The 20,673-nt window shown below is 38.2% G+C and overlaps 1 protein-coding gene across 24 annotated transcripts in view; it reads right to left on the reverse strand.

Annotated features, from left to right (window-relative positions):
- SIK3 (SIK family kinase 3) overlaps nucleotides 1-20,673 on the reverse strand; it is a 278,071-nt gene that overhangs the window by 184,817 nt on the left and 72,581 nt on the right. For 2 of the 24 annotated variants that reach the window (XR_014070037.1, XR_014070036.1), the window contains 2 exons: nucleotides 15,640-15,758; nucleotides 13,897-13,986 (listed from right to left, as the gene is read on the reverse strand). The exons of 20 other annotated variants lie outside the window; for them this stretch is intronic. Coding sequence is in view for 1 of the 4 variants with exons in the window: in XM_081546447.1 (XP_081402573.1) it covers nucleotides 13,897-13,944 (48 nt within the window). In the remaining 3 variants the exon portion in view is untranslated. Of the gene's footprint in view, nucleotides 1-5,095; nucleotides 5,228-13,896; nucleotides 13,987-15,362; nucleotides 15,759-20,673 lie in introns of all 24 variants that reach the window. 2 more of the 24 variants (XM_081546447.1, XM_081546454.1) reach the window with 2 other exon arrangements.

Below are 20,673 nucleotides of genomic sequence, written 5' to 3' on the forward strand. Positions count from 1 at the left end.
GAAGCATTAAAATATAAAATGCAGATATTTCAAGGCCTGTAGAGGGCTTTGTAATGATTAAATAATATTTCTCAATAAATATATAATTGAGATTTCATTTACTCACAAAGCAATCTTTCCTCATATATGATGAATAATTTTTAATTCTATATATGATAAAATCCTCAACACTACAAATAAATTAAAATCCTATACTAAACAGGAGGAACTTCCTGTTCCTGTCAATGCAGGCTGACCAATCTGATGGAGAACTTCAGCATAACAGTCTTATATGATATTCAAACTCCTGATACAGATCTAAACGATTTTCTACCTAAAAAAGGGTGGTTCCCATCCATGCCTAGTACTGCTGAGTGCAGCTATGTATTTTTGCCAGTGTCCTTTAATGCTAGTTTACAAGAATGAACCTTATTTCATGGGATGAGAGAGAAGCACATATTTAAAGAATTCATCTCTTTAGTCATTCTTAAATAATTAACTTTACTCATTCTTAAATGATTTTTGTACAGCCAAAACCCATGTTCTGGCTGATAAGAATAATGCAATTTCTCTCAACACAAATACATTCTAAGTCAACTCAGGGAAGAAATCCTGCCTCATTAGTGAAGATCCTATCCTCCCTGAATTTAGACAATGACGAGGGCTTCCCAGGCGGCTCGGTGGTAAAGAATCCGCCTGCCAATGCAGGAGATGAGGAGACAAGGATTTGATCCCTGAGTTGGGAAGATCCCCAGGAGGAGAAAAAGGGAACCCACTCCAGTATTCTTGCCTGCAAAATTCCATGGACAGAGGAGCCTGGTGGGCTACACAGTCCATGGAGTCGCAGAGTCAGACACAACTGAACACGCATGCACACAGGCTTGGAACTAGTTATCTAAAGAGAGTGGTTTTCAAAATATGTCCAAAAAATATCAGGGTTTAGCAAACATTTACATTACTTTCACTTATTAAATAAACTGTAACTATGGGCTTCCCACATGGCTCAGATGGTAAAGAATCTGTCTGCAATGCGGGAGACCCAGGTTGAATCCCTGAGTTAGGAAGAGCCCCTGGAGAAGGGCATGGCAACCCACTCCAGTATTCTTGCTTGGAGAATCCCATGGACAGAAAAGTCTAGCAGGCTACAGTTCATGGGGTCGCAAAGAGTCGGGCACAACTGAAGTGACTTAGCACACAAAGCACAACTATTTCTTCAATAACAAAGATGCACACAGATGTGTTATATGCCAATTGTAATAAAATGGAAACAAGTTCCAGGCAAATTCACCCTCCAGGTTAACTTGCTTTTGTGAAGGACTCAAAATAAGGCTTCTCCAGCCATTTCTGTCCATTTGCTGAATGTGAAATTCTTTAAAATGTCCTTGATTAGCAAGACTGTAGTTGTATACTGGTGTTTCTTGTTCCTCTTCTTCTTACTCAGGACTGTATACATCCACTTACGTAAAATGATTTCTAGCACACACAGAGGCTGCACTCCAGTAACTGTCAGGCAACACTGCCTCAGCACATGCTCTACATGACGTAGGATGATTGTTACAAAATAACTGAATCTATAACGTAAAGGTTTGGGCCCTTCTTGTCCTACTTTTATATTTATGATAGCATTATCTTAAGCTTTGGGGCTATCCCAGTAGCTCAGTGGTAAAGAATCTGCCTACAGTGCAGGAGTCTCATGTTCAATCCCTGGTTCGAGAAGATCCCATGGAGAAGGAAATGGCAACCCACTCCAGTATTCTTTGCCTGGCAAATCCAATGGACAGAGGAGTCTGGAAGGCTACAGTCCATGGGGTCGCAAAAGAGGCAGACATGACTCAGCGACTAAACAATAACATCATCATAAGCTTCTAATCCTTCTTCAATCACTTAATGTTTGCGGTAAGGTAAAATGATTAAATGATTAATCAACCTTATCAATGAACCATATCAAAATATGATTTAAATTCTGGGATTTAAGAAAAATATCTAATAATGGATGTAACAAGACTGATCATATTCAAGGCAAACTGACAATTGGTATTAGAAACCAATGCCAACCAATTCTTCAACCACTATCAAATACACTGATAACAAACTATATATGAAATGATCAAGTTTCATATCAAGAAATAAGGTAATAGCAATTTGTCACTGAAAGTCACCTTTTACAGCAAGAAAAAGTATATATCTCTGCTTCTTGATACATTTAGTGAAACCAAATCTTACAAAATCAATCTGTGATCCCTGTTAAGTTATGACATAGTTGGAGGGTGGGGAACAGGGAAAAATAAGCTAAAAGGAAAGCTTGATGTTATTGAGAGTCAGAGAAAACATTCAAATAAAATTTAAATCTAACAATGAAAATTGTTCAGGATAAGTTTTTACACAGAACAAGAATAACTAGTACACACTCTGGAGGAAAAGCTTATTAAATCCTAGGTGGTGCTAGTGGTAACGAACCCGCTGGCGAATGCAGGATACATTAAGAGAAGCAGGTGGGATCCATGAGACACAGGAAGAAACCCTGCAGAAGGGCACGGCAACCCACTCCAGTATTCTTGCCTGGAGAATCCCACGGACAGAGGAGCTGGGGTGCTACAGTCCATGGGGTCACAAAGAGCTGGACACAACTGAAGCGACTCAGCATGCACACATGCTACTAACACTGTAAAGAAGTTTATTTGATGACTACACTACTGTTTAAATATGATTATAACCATTATTATAAAATAAGATATTACAGAAAAACATCTACAATATCTGAACAACTGAAAGGCTAGAATTATGTGAAATCTTTACACTTTAACTAAGCAAGGACATGAAAAATGTTGGAAATTTCAAATTTTTTAAATAATAGGTTCATGCAAGTAATGATGAAAAGGGCTTATCTGTAAAACATCATGTACAACAGGAGGGAAACAATTAAGTAGTAGTTAGATAACTTATTACTATGCCCTCAAATAAGCTGGTTAAAACATAATGAGAATGTACTAGTGGTAATAAAATAATGACAGGAAAAACTGTAGCAGTGGCTCTTATAAAAAGCTATTACCTAAATATCAGTTCAGTTCAGTCGCTCAGTCGTGTCCGACTCTCTGCGACCCCATGAATTGCAGCACGCCAGGCCTCTCTGTCCATCACCAACTCCCGGAGTCTACCCAAACCCATGTTCATCGAGTCGGTGATGCCATCCAACCATCTCATCCTCTGTCGTCCCCTTCTCCTCCTGCCCCCAATCCTACTCAGCATTAGGGTCTTTTCCAATGAGTCAACCCTTCGCATGAGGTGCCCAAAGTACTGGAGTTTCAGCTTCAACATCAGACCTTCCAATGAACACCCAGGATTGATCTCTTTTAGGATGGATTGATTGGATCTCCTTGCAGTCCAAGGGACTCTCAAGAGTCTTCTCCAACACCACAGTTCAAAAGCATCAATTCTGCGGCGCTCAGCTTTCTTCACCGTCCAACTCTCACATCCATACATGACCACTGGAAAAACCATAGCCTTGACTAGACGGACTTTTGTTGGCAAAGTAATGTCTCTGCATTTAAATATGCTATCTAGGTTGGCCATAACCTTCCTTCCAAGGAGTAAGCGTCTTTTAATTTCATGGCTGCAGTCACCATCAGCAGTGATTCTGGAGCACAAAAAAATAAAGTCTGACACTGTTTCCACTGTTTCCCCATCTATTTCCCATGGAGTGATGGGACCAGATGACATGATCTTAGTTTTCTGAATGTTGAGCTTTAAGCCAACTTTTTCACTCTCCTCCTTCACCTTCAACAAGAGGCTCTTTAGTTCTTCTTCACTCTCTGCCATAAGGGTGGTGTCATCCGCATATCTGAGGTTATTGATATTTCTCCCCGCAATTTTGATTCCAGCTTGTGTTTCTTCCAGCCCAGCGTTTCTCATGATGTACTCTGCATATAAGTTAAATAAGCAGGGTGACAATATATAGCGTTGACGTACTCCTTTTCCAGTCTGTTGTTCCATGTCCAGTTCTAACTGTTGCTTCCTGACCTGCATACAGGTTTCTCAAGAGACAGGTCAGATGGTCTGGTATTCCCATCTCTTTCAGAATTTTCCACAGTTTATTGTGATCCACACAGTCAAAGGCTTTCGCATAGTCAATAAAGCAGAAATAGATGTTTTTCTGGAACTCTCTTGCTTTTTCGATGATCCAGCGGATATTGGCAATTTCATCTCTGGTTCCTCTCTGCCTTTTCTAAAACCAGCTTGAACATCTGGAAGTTCACGGTTCACGTATTGCTGAAGCCTGGCTTGGAGAATTTTGAGCATTACTTTGCTAGCATGTGAGATGAGTGCAATTGTGCGGTAGTTTGAGCATTCTTTGGCACTGCCTTTCTTTGGGATTGGAACGAAAACTGACCTTTTCCAGTCCTGTGGCCACTGCTGAGTTTTCCAAATTTGCTGGCATATTGAGTGCAGCACTTTCACAGCATCACCTTTGAGGATTTGAAATAGCTCAACTGGAATTCCATCACCTCCACTAGCTTTGTTCGTAGTGATGCTTTCTAAGGCCCACTTGACTTCACATTCCAGGATGTCTGGCTCTAGGTGAGTGATCACACCATCGTGATTATCTGGGTCGTGAAGATCTTTTTTGTACAGTTCTTCTGTGTATTCTTGCCACCTCTTCTTAATATCTTCTGCTTCTGTTAGGTCCATACCATTTCTGTCCTTTATCGAGCCCATCTTTGCATGAAATGTTCCTTTGGTATCTCTAATTTTCTTGAAGAGATCTCTAGTCTTTCCTAATCTGTTGTTTTCCTCTATTTCTTTGCACTGATCGCTGAGGAAGGCTTTCTTATCTCTCCTTGCTATTCTTTGGAACTCTGCATTCAGATGGGAATATCTTTCCTTTTCTCCTTTGCTTTTCGCTTCTCTTCTCTTCCCAGCTATCTGTAAAGCCTCCTCAGACAGCCATTTTGCTTTTTTGCATTTCTTTTCCATGGGGATTTTCTTGATCCCTGTCTCCTGTACAATGTCACAAACCTCTGTCCATAGTTCATCAGGCACTCTGTCTATCAGGTATAGTCCCTTAAATCTATTTGTCACTTCCACTGTATACTCATAAGGGATTTGATCTAGGTCATACCTGAATGGTCTAGTGGTTTTCCCTACTTTCTTCAATTTAAGTCTGAATTTGGCAATAAGCAGTTCATGATCTGAGCCACAGTCTGCTCCTGGTCTTGTTTTTGCTGACTGTATACAGCTTCTCCATCTTTGGCTGCAAAGAATATAATCAATCTGATTTCAGTGTTGACCATCTGGTGATGTCCAGATTACCTAAATATAGTTTAAGTAAGAATGGCTTGCTCCATAGACCAGCATGAGGTGTTAAGAAAATGCCAGTATGATTTGAACTATTGATTTATTAAGGCATGGTCTTTACACTGCAGACTTCACAGTTATTTGTAAGTATATAATGAGTTCTAGAATCTCTCTTTTCATTTGAGAAATTGGTTAGTTCTATTATAAATAGTTCAAATAAAGCCCCCTCCTCAAAACAAATTAAGGGTAGGAGGAGAAGGGGATGACAGAGGATGAGATGGTTGGATGGCATCACTGACTTAATGGACATGAGCTTAAGCAAACTCCGGGAGATAGTGAAGGACTGGGAAGCCCAGCATGCTGCAGTCCATGGGGTCGCAGAGTCGGAAATGACTGAGCTACTGTAACAACAACAATTTCAGAGCAATACAAACACAGTACAATGGTTAAGGGCATCAGATTTGAGCCTAGCTCTGTCACTTACTCACTATCTGTAAACTCAGTATTAGTTACTTTAACTCATTGTGCCTCAGTTTTTTCATTTGTAAAGTAGCGATGAAATGTTTGTTGTGGAAATCAATACATGTAAAGCTCCCACCAGGAGTCTAGGGCTTGGGTGCTCAAAAACGTTAGATGTTGCTGTTGCTGTTAGGCAAGGTGCTCTAAATTTTTTTTTTTTTTTTTTTACCATTTACAAGGACTTTTCTGTGTAAATCAGGATTTCTTTTGATACTGTGCAACAAAACAAAACACAAAAATAACCTAGAGCTCCATCGGGGCAAGGCACTGGTGGTTTGATGGCATAACAGAATTCTCGCTTCCCCTACTAGAGCTCATCAAACACAGACTGACTTTTTTAAACATTCGGCAAACTTATAAATAGATTTATACTAATTTATCAGTTTCACACTCATTAGGGCTCCAGATAAAAATTCATTTACAAACCTCAGACTAGGTCAAGGAGCTCAGGATAGAAATTTTGGCTATAAAAATGTTTTCTGAGAAACCAACCCCATCAGAAGTGGTCTTACACTCAGCTTTTAAAATATCTGATATAGATAATAGTGCTAATTCATCCAAACTCAAAACTGCATGCTCCAACGTGAACCTATTTTCAAAAGAATAAAAATACTTCAAAAAGTGTTTTGGAGAAAAAAAGAAGACAATGAATTATTTTCCTCTCTGGTCTGTGAGTAACAAGATAATCCTAGTAAGGAAGGTGTGTGAGGCTCAAATAAGAGAACTGTTTTCAGTGAGAGAAGAGAAACAATAAAGAAAACAATACAAAATTAAAAGGGAAAAATAAAAGTTAAAGCAACGTTATGTGCATTTTACAATTTAAATTTTTAATTAAATCAAAATAAATTATCTTCCATGACACCATGCAGAGCAAACAACTGTACCTCCCTAAAATCCAAAAATCCATTATTTTTGTATAATATAGAAATAGGAAATAAAATTTTCAAAAATAATACGGTAATAAATTGCTCCTCATAAAAACACAAAGAATATGTAAGTTGTGTTTTCCTGAAAGTTGAGATACTGTGGTATGAAGATATTCTGCAAACAGTTCTCAGAAAAAAATAACTGTAACAAAAGGAAACATGGAAGCTATGGAGGCTATCCATGGGTTCATGGGCTCTTAAAAAGCTTTGGAAGGTCTACTCTGATTCTACTTAAAGAAGAGCTAGCATTCTGATTCTCCTTATAGAAGAGCCAGAGCTCCTGAAGGAAGAAAAGCCTTAAAAACTAAGGTAGTAATCATCATGGGAAATATTTTAGGAAATAACTTGAGGCTTGTGTTTTCCCCACAATTTTTTAAAGGGAAGAAAAAAAAAAAAAAATGAAGATCTAACTATATCCTCTCAAGAGCTCAAAATAGTTTCTTTAAAGTAGAATTTTTGTATTTTTCTCCCCTAACAAAAATATCATATTTTGTCATTATGCCATCACAGGCAACTTGTAGTAATGTAGAGTTAGTTCCTTCAGAATTATTACACGCCACCAAGCCAAAGTCAGCACAGAAAATACACTAAATGACTGTTTGGCAAAATAGTTAGAGCTCCCAACAAGGCAATGACAAACAAAAAATAATTCTTATGAAAGTTGGGGTATTATATAAAAGCATGCAGATTCCTTTTAAATGTGAAACCCCCAATTCATTAAGAAATAAAGCCCTTAGAAGAAATGCAGCGCACCACATCAACCAGGTCATTCATTTCTAACGTTACAAGGTGAGTGTAGCAAAATTAAAATGTGTTTTATACAATATTAACCAGTCATGTAAGATCTTCATTTTAAATGTTTGCTTGTTTATCTGCTTCTGTCTTTAAAATACTTGGTGATGAAAATTAAAGCAAAGTAAAGGATACAATCATTTTCTCTCCAAACCAAAAAACCACTCAAGTACTTATCTAGGAAGATTTTGGCGCCCAGAGTCTTGGTTGTGTCTGTGGCAAAGGGGGGAAAACTGCTTTTATCAAGGCCACAGGCAAACACCACATGGCCCAAAAAGTCTGAAAGATTCTGAGGGTTCTTATGAAATGTTCTAGAGGATGTTCTTGCCATCTGAGACACAAGAAAACTTTCCAGGGTAAATCCAGGGAAAAATAAGAGTCACTATAAAATGTATGCTGTAATTGTCGTTGTTGTTTAGTTCCTAAGTCAACCCCATGGACCCCAAGGACTGTAGCTCACCAGGCTCCTCTGTCCATGGAATTTCCCCAGCAAGAATACTGGAGTGGATTGCCGTTTCCTTCTCCAGGGGATCTTCCCGACTCAGGGATTGAACCTGCATCTTCTACATTGGCAACTGGATTCTTTACCACTGAAACACCAGAGAAGCCCCATAAAATGTACAGGGAAAAATAAATTAGTAACAGCTCTTGTCCTCAAGCAGCTTAACATTAACAATAAAAGTCAACTACAAGAGATAATACAAAGCAAAACAAGATTAATCGCCACATGACTCAGAGACAATTCAGCAAGTTCAAAGGAGGGAACAGATCACCTAAGCCAGAATAAACAGAAAGCTCCCCTAAGGCTGAGAAGTGTTTAAACAAGGTGGTGGGCAGAAGTTCTTAGAAGGAGGAAGGCCACTGAGGCAATGCCTCTACTCCCATCCTGACAGAGAAGGCTATACTCAATGGGGATCTGACACCTTTTATCACCATAAGCACCTAATATGAATGAGGATGGAAAAGACACCTAACTGATTTCCAGGTTCCTGCCACACCCAAATAATACAGCAAGCGTCAAGACCTAAAGTGGGTACAACAAACTTCACTGACTCAGCTTAGGACCAGCTGTAAATGAAGTTCTGGTTAAACAAAGCAACTGCTTGCTTTGAACTTGAATCCTGTGTCAGTAGGGTAATTGCCCTAGATAGACATCTCCCAAGGCAGAAACTGACAAAGACATGACAATCAAGCAAAAGAAAAAAAAAAAGCATGTGAAACAACAGAACCACCACAGAGCAGTAATTCAAACGCTGCCTTGGTTCCTTTGCCAAGAAACAAGTTAATTCCTATGCTAAATACCTTTCCTGTTTTCACATGGTTTCTCAAATGCTGAATGCATCAAGAAATCATGCCACTTAAGAAGTTCTAGAAAGTTTTATGATTTCTCTTTTTTGTTGTGTATTCTGTGACTGAGATTTGTTTTGTTTTAAATTCTGAATCAAAAGAAAGCAGTAAACCTCAGCCAGAATAATTTATACCAGATATGTGAATTTACATTTCAGACAAAACTTTTTAAAACAGAAACATCCTGTCTGGGGACTCTTCGTATAAGATTATTGACCTAACTTGGCCTCAAGACCACCTTTTCCCTTTCCAAGCACAATCTTCCTGTTTTCTCAGCCTCATCTGAACCTGCTCAACTAAGCAAAGAACCACTCAAAGTAAACTGCACAGAACACCAACTTCAATAATTTATAGCCAAACCAACACACCCCTGGCTCGAGTCTAGAATAAATTACTACAAGATTCTTTATTTACAATGACTCTCTACTCCTCTTATCTTTGCTAATAATCCCATATTTCTTCCCTACACATGAATCAAAACTAAGATTCTTTGAAATATCTCACACATTCACACAGAATCACTCAGGTCAGAATCACCTAGGCTCTACATTGAGAACACAGCAATTCTTGCCACAGGAAGGTGACTCTTGAGGGTATAGTTTAAAAGAAAAAGCATAATCGACAAAATAAACCTTATTTGATAAATAAAAAGATACCCATCGTCTTCGTATCACAGACACCAAAAATAAATCTCAACAGTGAGAAAATATTCAGAACAAATTCAATTTAAGACAGGCTTGCCATCAATATATGATATTCATAGGTACAATGTACACTAGAATTCTTAATATATATCATAAATAGAAATGTTTCCTCTTCTCAGATAGCAGTTTAATTTTGATAATTTTTATTATAAGATAGTATTTTTATTTAAAAAGTAAGGCTATTTTGGGCTTCCCTGGTGGTCCACTGACTAAGAATCCACCCTGCAATGCAAAGGGACACTGGTTGGACCCCTGGTCCAAGAAGATCTCATGGACAGCAGGGCGACTGAGCCTGTGGGCCCAACTACTGAAACGAGCACCAGAGAGCCTGTGCTCTGCGACAGGAGGAGCCACTGCAGTGAGCAGACCACACACTGCAGTGAGAGTGGCCCCTGCTTGACACACGAGAGAAAGCCTGTGTGCAACAAAGAATACCCAGCACACCCAAAAATAAAATATTTTTTTAAAAAACAAGGCCATTTTGTAATTACTTCAAAATACTCATGGAATTTTCCAGGCAAGAATACTGGAGTAGGTTGCCAATCCCTACCCCTGAGGATCTTCCCAACCCAGGAATCAAACCCACTTCTCTTGTGCCTTCTTTACCACTGAGATACCTGGGAAGCCTACAAAAGGCAATAAGGCATGAGATTTTCATGCCCATCAAAAGGGCTGATGAAAGCACTGAAAATTTCTGATCAATGATTAGAGCCACAAGCTGAGTAACATAGCCCAGTATCTCCTACAAAAAGTGAATTTACTGAATATGAAAAATGCTGGAATCTAATACCTTGAGCTCTTAATCTAGTGCTCATTTATTTGCCCTGAGATAGATAACACATAAATGTTGGACTACCAGCTTTCCCAAATCAGAAAATAAAACAATGGGAAGGAAAAAGAAAAAAGAAAATCATGAAAGACAGATTTATTTACTACTTTGAAGGTCTAGTTCAAAGAGACTTTTTTTTTTTTTTTTTAAGAGAGAAGCAGCTAGTTTTACATTAAGTAAAACTTCCTGTTTTATAACTAGTATCAGTTGACAATATGTTCTGGGCACCAGGCTAAGTGCTTTCCATGATTATCTGGTTGAATTCTCATAAAAACACTAATGAAGTAGCTACTGCTATTTTACAGAGGAGAAAAATGGGGCTTAGAATGGTTAAGAAACTTGCTAAACTAATCAATTAGGAAGTTGAAACTCCCATACAGGTCTCCAGACTCCAAAGCCAGGACTCACCACTATTCAGTCCACAAAGAAAGCAGCAGTCTCTAGCATAGCAATGAATCTTCTTGGCTATAAATAACATCCTGCATCTCCCCACACACTCATCTCTACCATTCCCTCGACCCACCTGAACTCTTGCTAACTGTCATTTAGAACTTCTTACATGGCTAGATAAATGTCAACTTCAAAAGAGCAATAACGAAAGTAACTTACAATTTTGAAACACAGCTGATGGGACTCTTTTCCATCAGCTTGCACATTCATTCATTCATTCAAATATTCACTGAGGAGCTACTATAGAAAGTAGTGTTATGTTGTGATTAAGGGCATGAGATTGCTTTTGGCATTAGATTCCTGGCTCTGTCACTAACTTAATATGTGATTTTCAGTAATTTACCCTACCTCTCACTGTCTTAGCTGCCTCATCTATAAAATGAGGATACCTATAGGACTGTAGTAAAGATTGATCACATAACATTAGTTTGTATTATCACACTCTGTGTGGGGGATAGTTAAGCTAGGGGCTATGGATGATATAGGTGGTATAGAATGGTATGCCCTCTCTTCTCAAGCTTGCAAAATATCTAAATAAATAACCACAGACCTATCTGTAAATATCATTACGGGTATTAATAAATAAATGCTGTCCGAGGAAGAAGAGATTATTTCTAGCTAAAGAGATCAGGGGAGGTCTAATGGAAGAGCTAGCACTTTGGCTAGACCTTAATATAAAGGTAGAGAACATTCCAAGCAGAGAATATAATCATGGAATTGTAAAGAAATTGAGCTTCAGCGAAGAATTATCATGGGTAGTGGTGAATAAACCTCAAAATGTAGGTAAGATCAGGGTCCAATTATCAAGAGATCTGAAACTCAAATAAGGAGTTTATGTAAATACTATCATATTTTAAAATGTAAACAAGTATTAATAGTCCCCCCAAATGGAATACACAAATGGAAATGAGAGAGCAGAGAACTTATTCCCCTAATTGAAGGGTCAGGGGATTATGCTGGAGGAATGGAAAGAAGAAAAAAATTACTAACGCAAGTAAGAGGAGCTATACAAACCCAGGCTTACAGGTACCACATTTATATATACATATCAGCTTTTTTCAAACTGTACTGTGGTCAACCAAATTTGAGAAAAGCCACACACTCCACCCCATTTCTCTCTTCAGCAATTCACAAGGCACACTAGTATTTTAAGAACTCTCAGATGTCCTACAGCAAAAAAACAGACTAATTTTGTTCACTATTATATTTTGTTGTGGAACCCTACTAGTCCCCCAACTTACCTAATGATTCTTTTCCTCCTAGAACATGTATTTAAACATTGAGGGACACTAATGTTCTCCTGAACTTATTTTGGAAAACTTGGATACTAAGTATCTGGTAAAGTGGGTTGTGATCACAACAGAAGAGAAAGAAGACATTGCAGCCCCACAATCACTTTCTCAAAGACCTTTCTGAGATCACACACTACTCTGGAAGCCTCCCTTACTTTATTTTATTCTAAGTGGCAAATAAACCAACTCAAGAAGTCCCATGAGTATCATACTTTCTTTTTTCCTACCTTGAGAACAACAAAAATTTTGACTATAACCAACAACAGTACAACTCAAATTAACTTGTAATTTCCTTGCCCCTAGAATTTCACAGATGTATTTTCCTTTCCCAATCTCCGCCCCCACCCCCAAAAAAGAAAGACTGTTCATGCCTACTCTCAGGTCTTTTTAAGCTTTTTCTTTCCAATTTACCATTCTCTACTCTTTCATCCACAAGTGATTTTCCCTTTACAGGCCCACTTCTGTCCTATACACCTCTCTCCTCTTTATTTCACCCAGGTAACTGCTGAAATTATCTTGTGCCTTTGGACTCTCAATATGATCAGACAATGTGTTCAACATAGGACTTCCCAGATGGCACAAGCAGTAAAGAATCTGCCCGCAGGAGATGCAAGAGATGAGGGATTGATCCCTGGGTCGGAAAGATCCCCTGGAATAGGAAATGGCAACTCACTCCAGTATTCTTGCTGAGAAAATTCCATGGATAGAGGAGCCTGGTGGGCTACAGTCCATGGGGTTGCATAAGAGCCGGACATGAGTGAGAACACAGGCATGGCAGGGATGACAGATAGAACAAGCAGATACTACAGTTTCACCATTCCAATCCCGAGTAGACACTGCTCATCCACCACAGTACTCCTCCCCACTAAATCCACAGTGCTCCCCACAGCTATTTCCAATCTCCTGAAAGTGAAACTGATTACGGACAGGTTCCATAGTTTCCATCTGCATGCTTTAGATTCTATCTGCTTAAGTGTGAAATGCACTAGCAAACACAACTTACACGTTAGAAAAGAAACACAGTTTGTCTTGAGGCTGGAGTGGTGTCTTACACATGAGTCTGGGTTTTAGAAGTCAGTATCTGCATCAGAAGTGCTTAAGACACAACATAGGCCTTACCAAAATCATACCACAACCTGGAACCTCCCTCCACTTAACACACATAAGGATGAATAAAAACAATGAGGATAAACTGTGAAACAATTTTGAAACATTTTACCTTCTAGGAGGCTTTCCTCTACCATGACTAACTGAGTGTTTTCCATAGTATGTATTTCATTATCATTTCTCCCTGAGTTGAAGTTCATCTAAACATGTAATTAAGGAAAGCCAGTTGGCAAATATGCTTTAAGAGCAAGCCCTCTTTTAAAATAATTAATATCAGTCTCTGTTCAAGTAAAAATGTGGAGTGCAGCAGCATGAAGGAAAATATAAGATTCCTTCAATGATGGCACATAACTAAGCTAAGTAAAAAAAATTGTTTACTTAGTAGCCACCAAATTCTATAAGGAAAATAACTGTTGGTGTAATTATGCAGTTTTGTATCTCATTAACTACCACAGTGGAAGATTACCGTATTGTGCAACAGTTATATCTGGTAAACCTATGAAATCTGAGGCTACCATCATAAAGTCGTGTTTATACATCTCTTTAGAACAGTAAATCTTTTTTTTTCCCTTTTAAAACTAAGATATGCCCACAAGAATCCACCAAACAGACTTTATATTCAAATCACAAATTACTTCCTTGATCAGAGCTTCTCTCACCTGGAAAACTGGAGAAACAGTAGTAGCTTTTGATTCAGCAAAAAGCATTACATCCTGCCTCACCAAGATGCCGTGAAACAACTCGAGAAACTAAGGGAAGGGAAAGTTTAATAACTTTAATAACAGAAAAACAGAAGGGAAAAGGGAACCAGGGCAGTTTCTAAACTGCAATTCACTTCTAATTTGTCCATCTCAATATTAAATCCATACTTATATAAACAAAAACCTATTACCATGCACATGTTTACCTGATACAGCAGTGCTGCATGTTGTACATACTTGGAACAACAAACTAGAAATACTGTACTTCTGTACCAACATTGCCTCCTAGCAGAGAAGTGTGTGTGTGACAAGCCAGTTCTCCAGGCATAACCTAGGTGTGAGACTAAAAGCTTTCCTTATTGACTTAAATTTGGATAACGGCAAGGTGAGGGGTGGTGGGTATGGTGTGTTCTTGGATGGGGAAGAAAAGCTTCACTGACCTGTAGGAGATTGTTTTTTAAGTGAAATCCTATTAAACTCAAAACAGTTATGAAAAGCAAGGTGAAAAACATGAAAAAAAAAAAAACAAAACCTATTACCATGTAACAATCAAGTGAAACTTCAGTCCTCAGCACCTCAGCCTGGGTTCCTACACTGTCCCCTCAACACAGTTTAAATAAACTTTAAATAAAATAAATAAAATAAGGTTTAAATAAAATTTAAAAACAATACTGAAATCTATCTTATATTCACCTCTCATAATCAAGGAGTAATAACACTACCACTTAGACAACCAACTCCAAGTGACATTTTCATGGGAGTTCCCCCAAAATGCGTGAAATCTTCATAATCCTGCTAAATATACATATCATGTCTTTAACACAACTCAAACATAACAAAGCTTAGCTTCTGTAGCATGTCACTAGTAAGATGAACATTAAACTGAGCTTCTCAATCACAGGGCCAATATCTTATTGTTCAACTACACTCTTGCCTACAAATCTAGTTTCTGTTTTTCTAAGTTCCAAACTTCAGTTATATTTCACAATATTATTCTACTTACTTCCTGTCAGCACTTCCAATCCTTTGTAGAACAAAACCCAATATAAATAATGTCTTATTCACCTTTGTGTCCTCAGTATTTAGTGCAGTGCCTGGCACATAAGTTCTTAATTCATGTTTACTGACTTGAAGGCGACCGCTGAAATGTTGTTCTAGCTCAATAAAATACCTATGTCAAATGACCATAGCACACCGCAGCAATATATTTACTGACCTGAGTCAGAAGCTACATGCCCTCAGCTGGTGTTCTAAACAATGTTTCTGTCAATGAACAAAAGGAACACCAAAACTGTTTTTTAAAACTGTTCTAATCCTCGAATCTTTTCAAAGAAAACGTAATCATTTCATTTTTAAGTAATAAATACAAAAACTCAAATAGAGATTTTCAGATTTTGATTTAAATAACTATTATATTTACTTACTTTTCTGATTATTTTCACTTTCAAGGCTTTTTTTCCTTTGAGTAGATGACAAAGAAACCTATTTAAATGCTTCCAAAATAATTTAGCATTTATAAAAACCCACCTCAGTGATCAAAGCAGACCTGTATCAGTCTAACTCCGTACATGACAAGGAATAGTATATCTCTATAATATAATTCCTGTTTGGATAAGATTATGAGTCCTGATGACTATATTTTAATTATGACTCATTCAGACAAGCCAAGACATACTACTAAACAAAAAGTAAACTGCTGACTTAGATCTGATGAGACAAAACACAGTAGATTCTGCCAGGTAACAACAGTGTTTCCCTCTTCAGCAGCAAAAGGCTCCAAGCCTGGTCAGTTTACAGACTTCTCTGCTCCATATTTTGTACTGCAAAAAAAAAAGAAAAAGCTAAAAATTTTAGGTTCCAATCTAAGTATCTACCCAACCAAGGCAAATCAATCAAACTGTCCAATACTTAGGATAATAAAGGACAATAACATCCACAAATCAGCCATAAGAATTTACTCAAACAATGGACATGATGTTAAGAACAATACAAGAGATCAAGACTGGTGACAGGAGTTAAATAGATAACATTTCTATATGTTACCCTAAAGGAGCAACACTGAATATTCATTACAAGGACTGATGCTAAAGTTGAAGCTCCAATACTTTGGCCACCTGATGAGAAGAGCCAACTCACCAGAAAAGACCCTGATGCACAGAAAGACAAAAGGCAAAAGGAGAAGCAGGCAGCAGAGGATGAGACGGTTAGATAGCATCACCAACTCAATGGACAGGAATCTGAGCAAACTCCGGGAGATAGTGAAGGACAGGGAAGCCTGGTGTGCTGCAGTTCATGGGGTCACAAAGAGTCGGACACAACTTAGTGACTGAACAACAACAAATTTGTATATGTTAAAACTACCACAAGTTAATTCTACCTACTTTATTATTCTTAACATCCAAAAACACAAAACAGTAGCAAAGTCTTCTATTCCAAAAGTTGTTTAGAAAGAATCTGTCAATATATAATCAAATATCTGCTTACTGACGGGAAAAATCTCTGTTCACCAGCCAAGGGATTTTGGGGAATGAGAACTGCATGTGGCATCTCCCCTCTGCAGCGTACAAATCCCACACCAGTTTGTGGTTATTCTTGTACTACAAGAGTATCGGTTTCAGCACGTAAGCCTCATAAGCCCCCAGGAAAGCCATTCTAGTGGAGCTCTTCCAGAAAGTTTCACTTTAGTTCCTTACAGAACCCAAGAGGCCCAGTCCATGACAAGAGCGAACTGTAATTGCTCTCTCTCTTGGTTTCCGCCTCTGACCCTTAAGAGCAAAGCTTGGAGCTGCCTGTAATCCATAACCCACTTTAATATGCGCTAGAGCTTTACAAAAAAGTGGCTTTCAATAAAGGCCCTGGAATGAAGCTAAAATTGGGATTCTCAGTTACTAATTTTGTGTACAATTTTTCTAATTCTCAAAAAGTAGAGGAAATTCTCCTTCCTCCCCTCTCAAATAAAAAGAGCAGTGGCAGGGGGGTGGGGGTGGGGGGACGACCCACAACACTTCTGACAGGCTGCATAACACACTGTCTTAATCACACTTCAGATAAATGACAAGTAGTAGGTTATTCTTCTCCACAATATTACGTTAAGCAAGTTATCTGCTCCAGTATTTGGGGCATTTAAAGTCTGCTACAGTTATCACTTTCAAAATTAAGGCACTGTGTAAAAATGTATGAAGTCACTGGTTCTTAAATTCTGAGCTAGATCATTACCCAGTTTAAACTTTTTTTCATAAAGGAAACTCGAGTTCAAATGTGTTTAAAGTGATTTGGCCAAGGTCCCAAGGCCTAGGGTAGTAAGGGCGTGAACTGGGATCTCCTGACTCTGGTCTCATGTTCTTCATGACCACAGGGACCAGACAATGAGAGACAGCTCCACTATTCATCAGCGCTAAGTGCAGTGGGCACTTTTCCTACCCATCTGTCTTTTAAGAGATACAGTCCCTCTCTGTTCTGCACAATAGCTTATGTGGAAACAGAGCACATATGAGCTAAATCACTATTCAAGGGTCATTTTAACAAGCACGATGCAACACTGAGGCACAATGTCCATGCTAAATAAGCAGCAAAATACAACCAAATAAAGGCTTTATTTAAGCCAAATGTGTATACGTCCCCACTCCATCATTCAACTAAAAAGTTTCTTGAGGGCAGATACATGGTTTCTTCTTGATCTCTATATTCTTTGGAGTATTATCTTTCAAAAGTTTTCCTTATACACCCTCTAAAATAAAACTGGGAGGAAAAAAATCCTTGAATATTTTAAGTTGATACTGAAAATCTTTTTATAAGAAGTTTAAATCATTGCAAACACTGTACTTTCCTTTATAGATCACCATAGGCCAATTTAAAACTGACATCTAAAAAAATAAAACGATTATGTCATTAATTTAAATACATCCAATGAAATCTAAACACTTGAAATCTAAACACTAAACCACCACCCTCCATTTCAAAACTATAACAGAATCTTCATTTCTTATATGAAATGTTACATTACTTCTTTTTCTCCTTGAATTTATATTTCTATTCTTCTTCTTCCATAGTATTTCATTTTAATATAATTTCTTTTATCATACTTTCCTATAACAAAAATATGAGTATTGTTTTTTATTTAAAGTACTTCTTTTGGATTGAGTTCCTGTTACTTTTATTAGTAGTTACAATTGGTGAAAACAAGGCAAATATAGCTCAGTCGTGTTTGATTCTTTGTGAGCCCATGGACTGTAGCCCTCCAGGCTCCTCTGTCTACGGGATTCTCCAGGCAAGAATACTGGAGTGGATTGCCATTCCCTTCTCCAGGGGATTTTCCTGACCCAGGGATCAAACTCTGATCTGCACTGTAGGCAGGTTCTTTACTGTCTGACCCACCAGAGAAACCCATAAATTTTGCTAACTAACCATAAAAATTAATTCCTTTTTTGGAGACTCAGCTCTTACTCAGATGTATGGAAAAGGGTATATATCTTAATAAAGGGAAGTTTCATACTTGACATCAGAAGTTTCATACTTGACGTCAGTGTCACAACTATCCCTTTGTTGGAACCCTGGAGAATTTTACACCTCAGAGAAACATACATTGGTGAGATTCAAGATGAGTGAAAGGTAAGGCTTTTTCTTTTGTCAATCAGAAGAGCTGGAGATCAAACCAGTCAATCCTAAGGGAAATCAAACCTGAACATTCATTGGCAGGATTGATGCTGAAGCTAAAGCTCCAAAACTTTGGCCACCTGATGGGAAGAACTGACTCACTGGAAAAGACCCTGATGCTGGGAAAGATTGAAGGCAGGAGGAGAAGGGGGCCACAGAGGATGAGATGGTTGAATGGCACCACCGACTCAATGGACATGAGTTTGAGCAAACTCCAGGAGACAGTGAAAGACAAGGAAGCCTGGCGTGCTGCGGTCCATGGGAGTCACAAAAACTCAGGCACAACTTAGCAACTTAACAACAACAACAAAGGGAGGATAAGAAAAGAGAGTGAGGATTATGCCAGTATTGCCTTCAGACAAATCAATTTCAGGGAAGAGTATAAAATATGAACACTGAGAACTCTCAAAGCTATCCAGCCTAGATACCTTTAGACATGGACTCCAACTTGAAGATCTCTGCTCTAAAGCACTCAGCTGGGTTCATTTATTGGAACTCACTAAAGTGACAACCATGCCTGACAGACACAAAGACTCACTGCACATTACCTGCTATTAGGCAAATCTCATTATTTTTCCACATCTCTCATACACTTATTTAAATAAGACTAAAGTCTTATTCAGATATGGCAGTGTGATTTATGTTTAAAACATACATATAGTTCAGTCTGCCAAAGAATAACTGATCAAGATGGCTACCATGTGGTACCCCTTCTACCCATATAATGATTTTTATACCACAAACACACAGATTACCTGGAGAAAAACTAGAAAGTACTTTAAGCAAATATGAGAAAAAGTATGTCACTGATGAAAACTATATTTTTGACTTATGAAAACCCAAACTGATTTAATTTTAAAAATTAATAAAAATTCTTTTAAATACATAAGGCCTACTTCCTTATAGTTAACAATGAGACAGATTTCTCAAGATCTGTGAGGTATACATCCGAGACAAAATGGCAAGAACTTTAGCCTAAATGTAACAGGTCAGAACCTGCTCTGTTTGAAACACATCTTGATCTCTCTACGTGTTAAGATATTTGTCTGGATTCTAAGAGAAGGTAATTCCATCCCTATTTGATCTGCTCCTACTTTTACTCTGCCCACCAGTGTCACAGGGCACTGAGCAGCTACCAGGCTTAGGTCTGACAGTCACCCACTTCCTGCTCCCACTAACCTTTGCCCTTACTTGGAGCTCAAATGTAAGTGATCCGACACTATGTTCCATCACACCAGGCAAACAATACCCTAAACCAGATCACAATTTAATACAGGAAGTTGGGACTGTATTTTCGAGATATAATTCACATACTATGAAATTCACCCTTTTAAAGTATATAATTCAATGGGGTTTTTGTGTGTGTGTGTATCTAGAGGACTGTACAACTATCTCCGTTGTCTAATTCCAGAATGTTTACATCACCCACAAAAGAAGTTCTATACCCATTAGCAGCCGCTCTCCATTCCCTCCTCTCTCATCCCCCTGCAGCTCCTAACAACCACCATCTACTTTCCGTCTCTGTAGATCTGCCTGTTCTGGATATTTCATATAAAGGGTATCATACAGTATGGGGCCTTTTGTGCCTGGCTTCTTTCACTTAGCAAAATGTTTTCAAGCTTCATCCATGTTGCTGTGTTATCAGTACTTCATCACTTTTTATGGCTGAAATATATTCCACTGTATGGAAATACCTCATTTTGTTTTTTTATTCATCAGCTGATGGGTATTTGGGTTGTTTCCACTTTTGGGCTATTATGAATACCGCTGCTATGAACATTTGTGTACATGTTTTTGTGTGAACATATGTTTCAGATTTCTTGGGTATATACCTAGGAGTAGAATTGCTGGGTCATATGGTAACTCTATGTTTAACTTTTTGAGAACCTGCCAAATTGTTTTCCAAAGTGGCTGTACTGTTTTATATTCCCACCAACAATGTATGAGGGTTCCAATTTGGAAAATAAAGTTTATTTTCCAAAATCTCTTCCTTTACAAGCCTTCTGCCTTCTTTAAAAAATGAGCCTGAGGATAACACAACATTGTAAATCAACTCTACTTCAATTTTGAGGAAAATAAACT

This window comes from Giraffa tippelskirchi, chromosome 11 (assembly GCF_054371585.1).
Source record: "Giraffa tippelskirchi isolate mGirTip1 chromosome 11, T2T-mGirTip1v1.2.pri, whole genome shotgun sequence".
Lineage (NCBI taxonomy): Eukaryota > Metazoa > Chordata > Mammalia > Artiodactyla > Giraffidae > Giraffa > Giraffa tippelskirchi.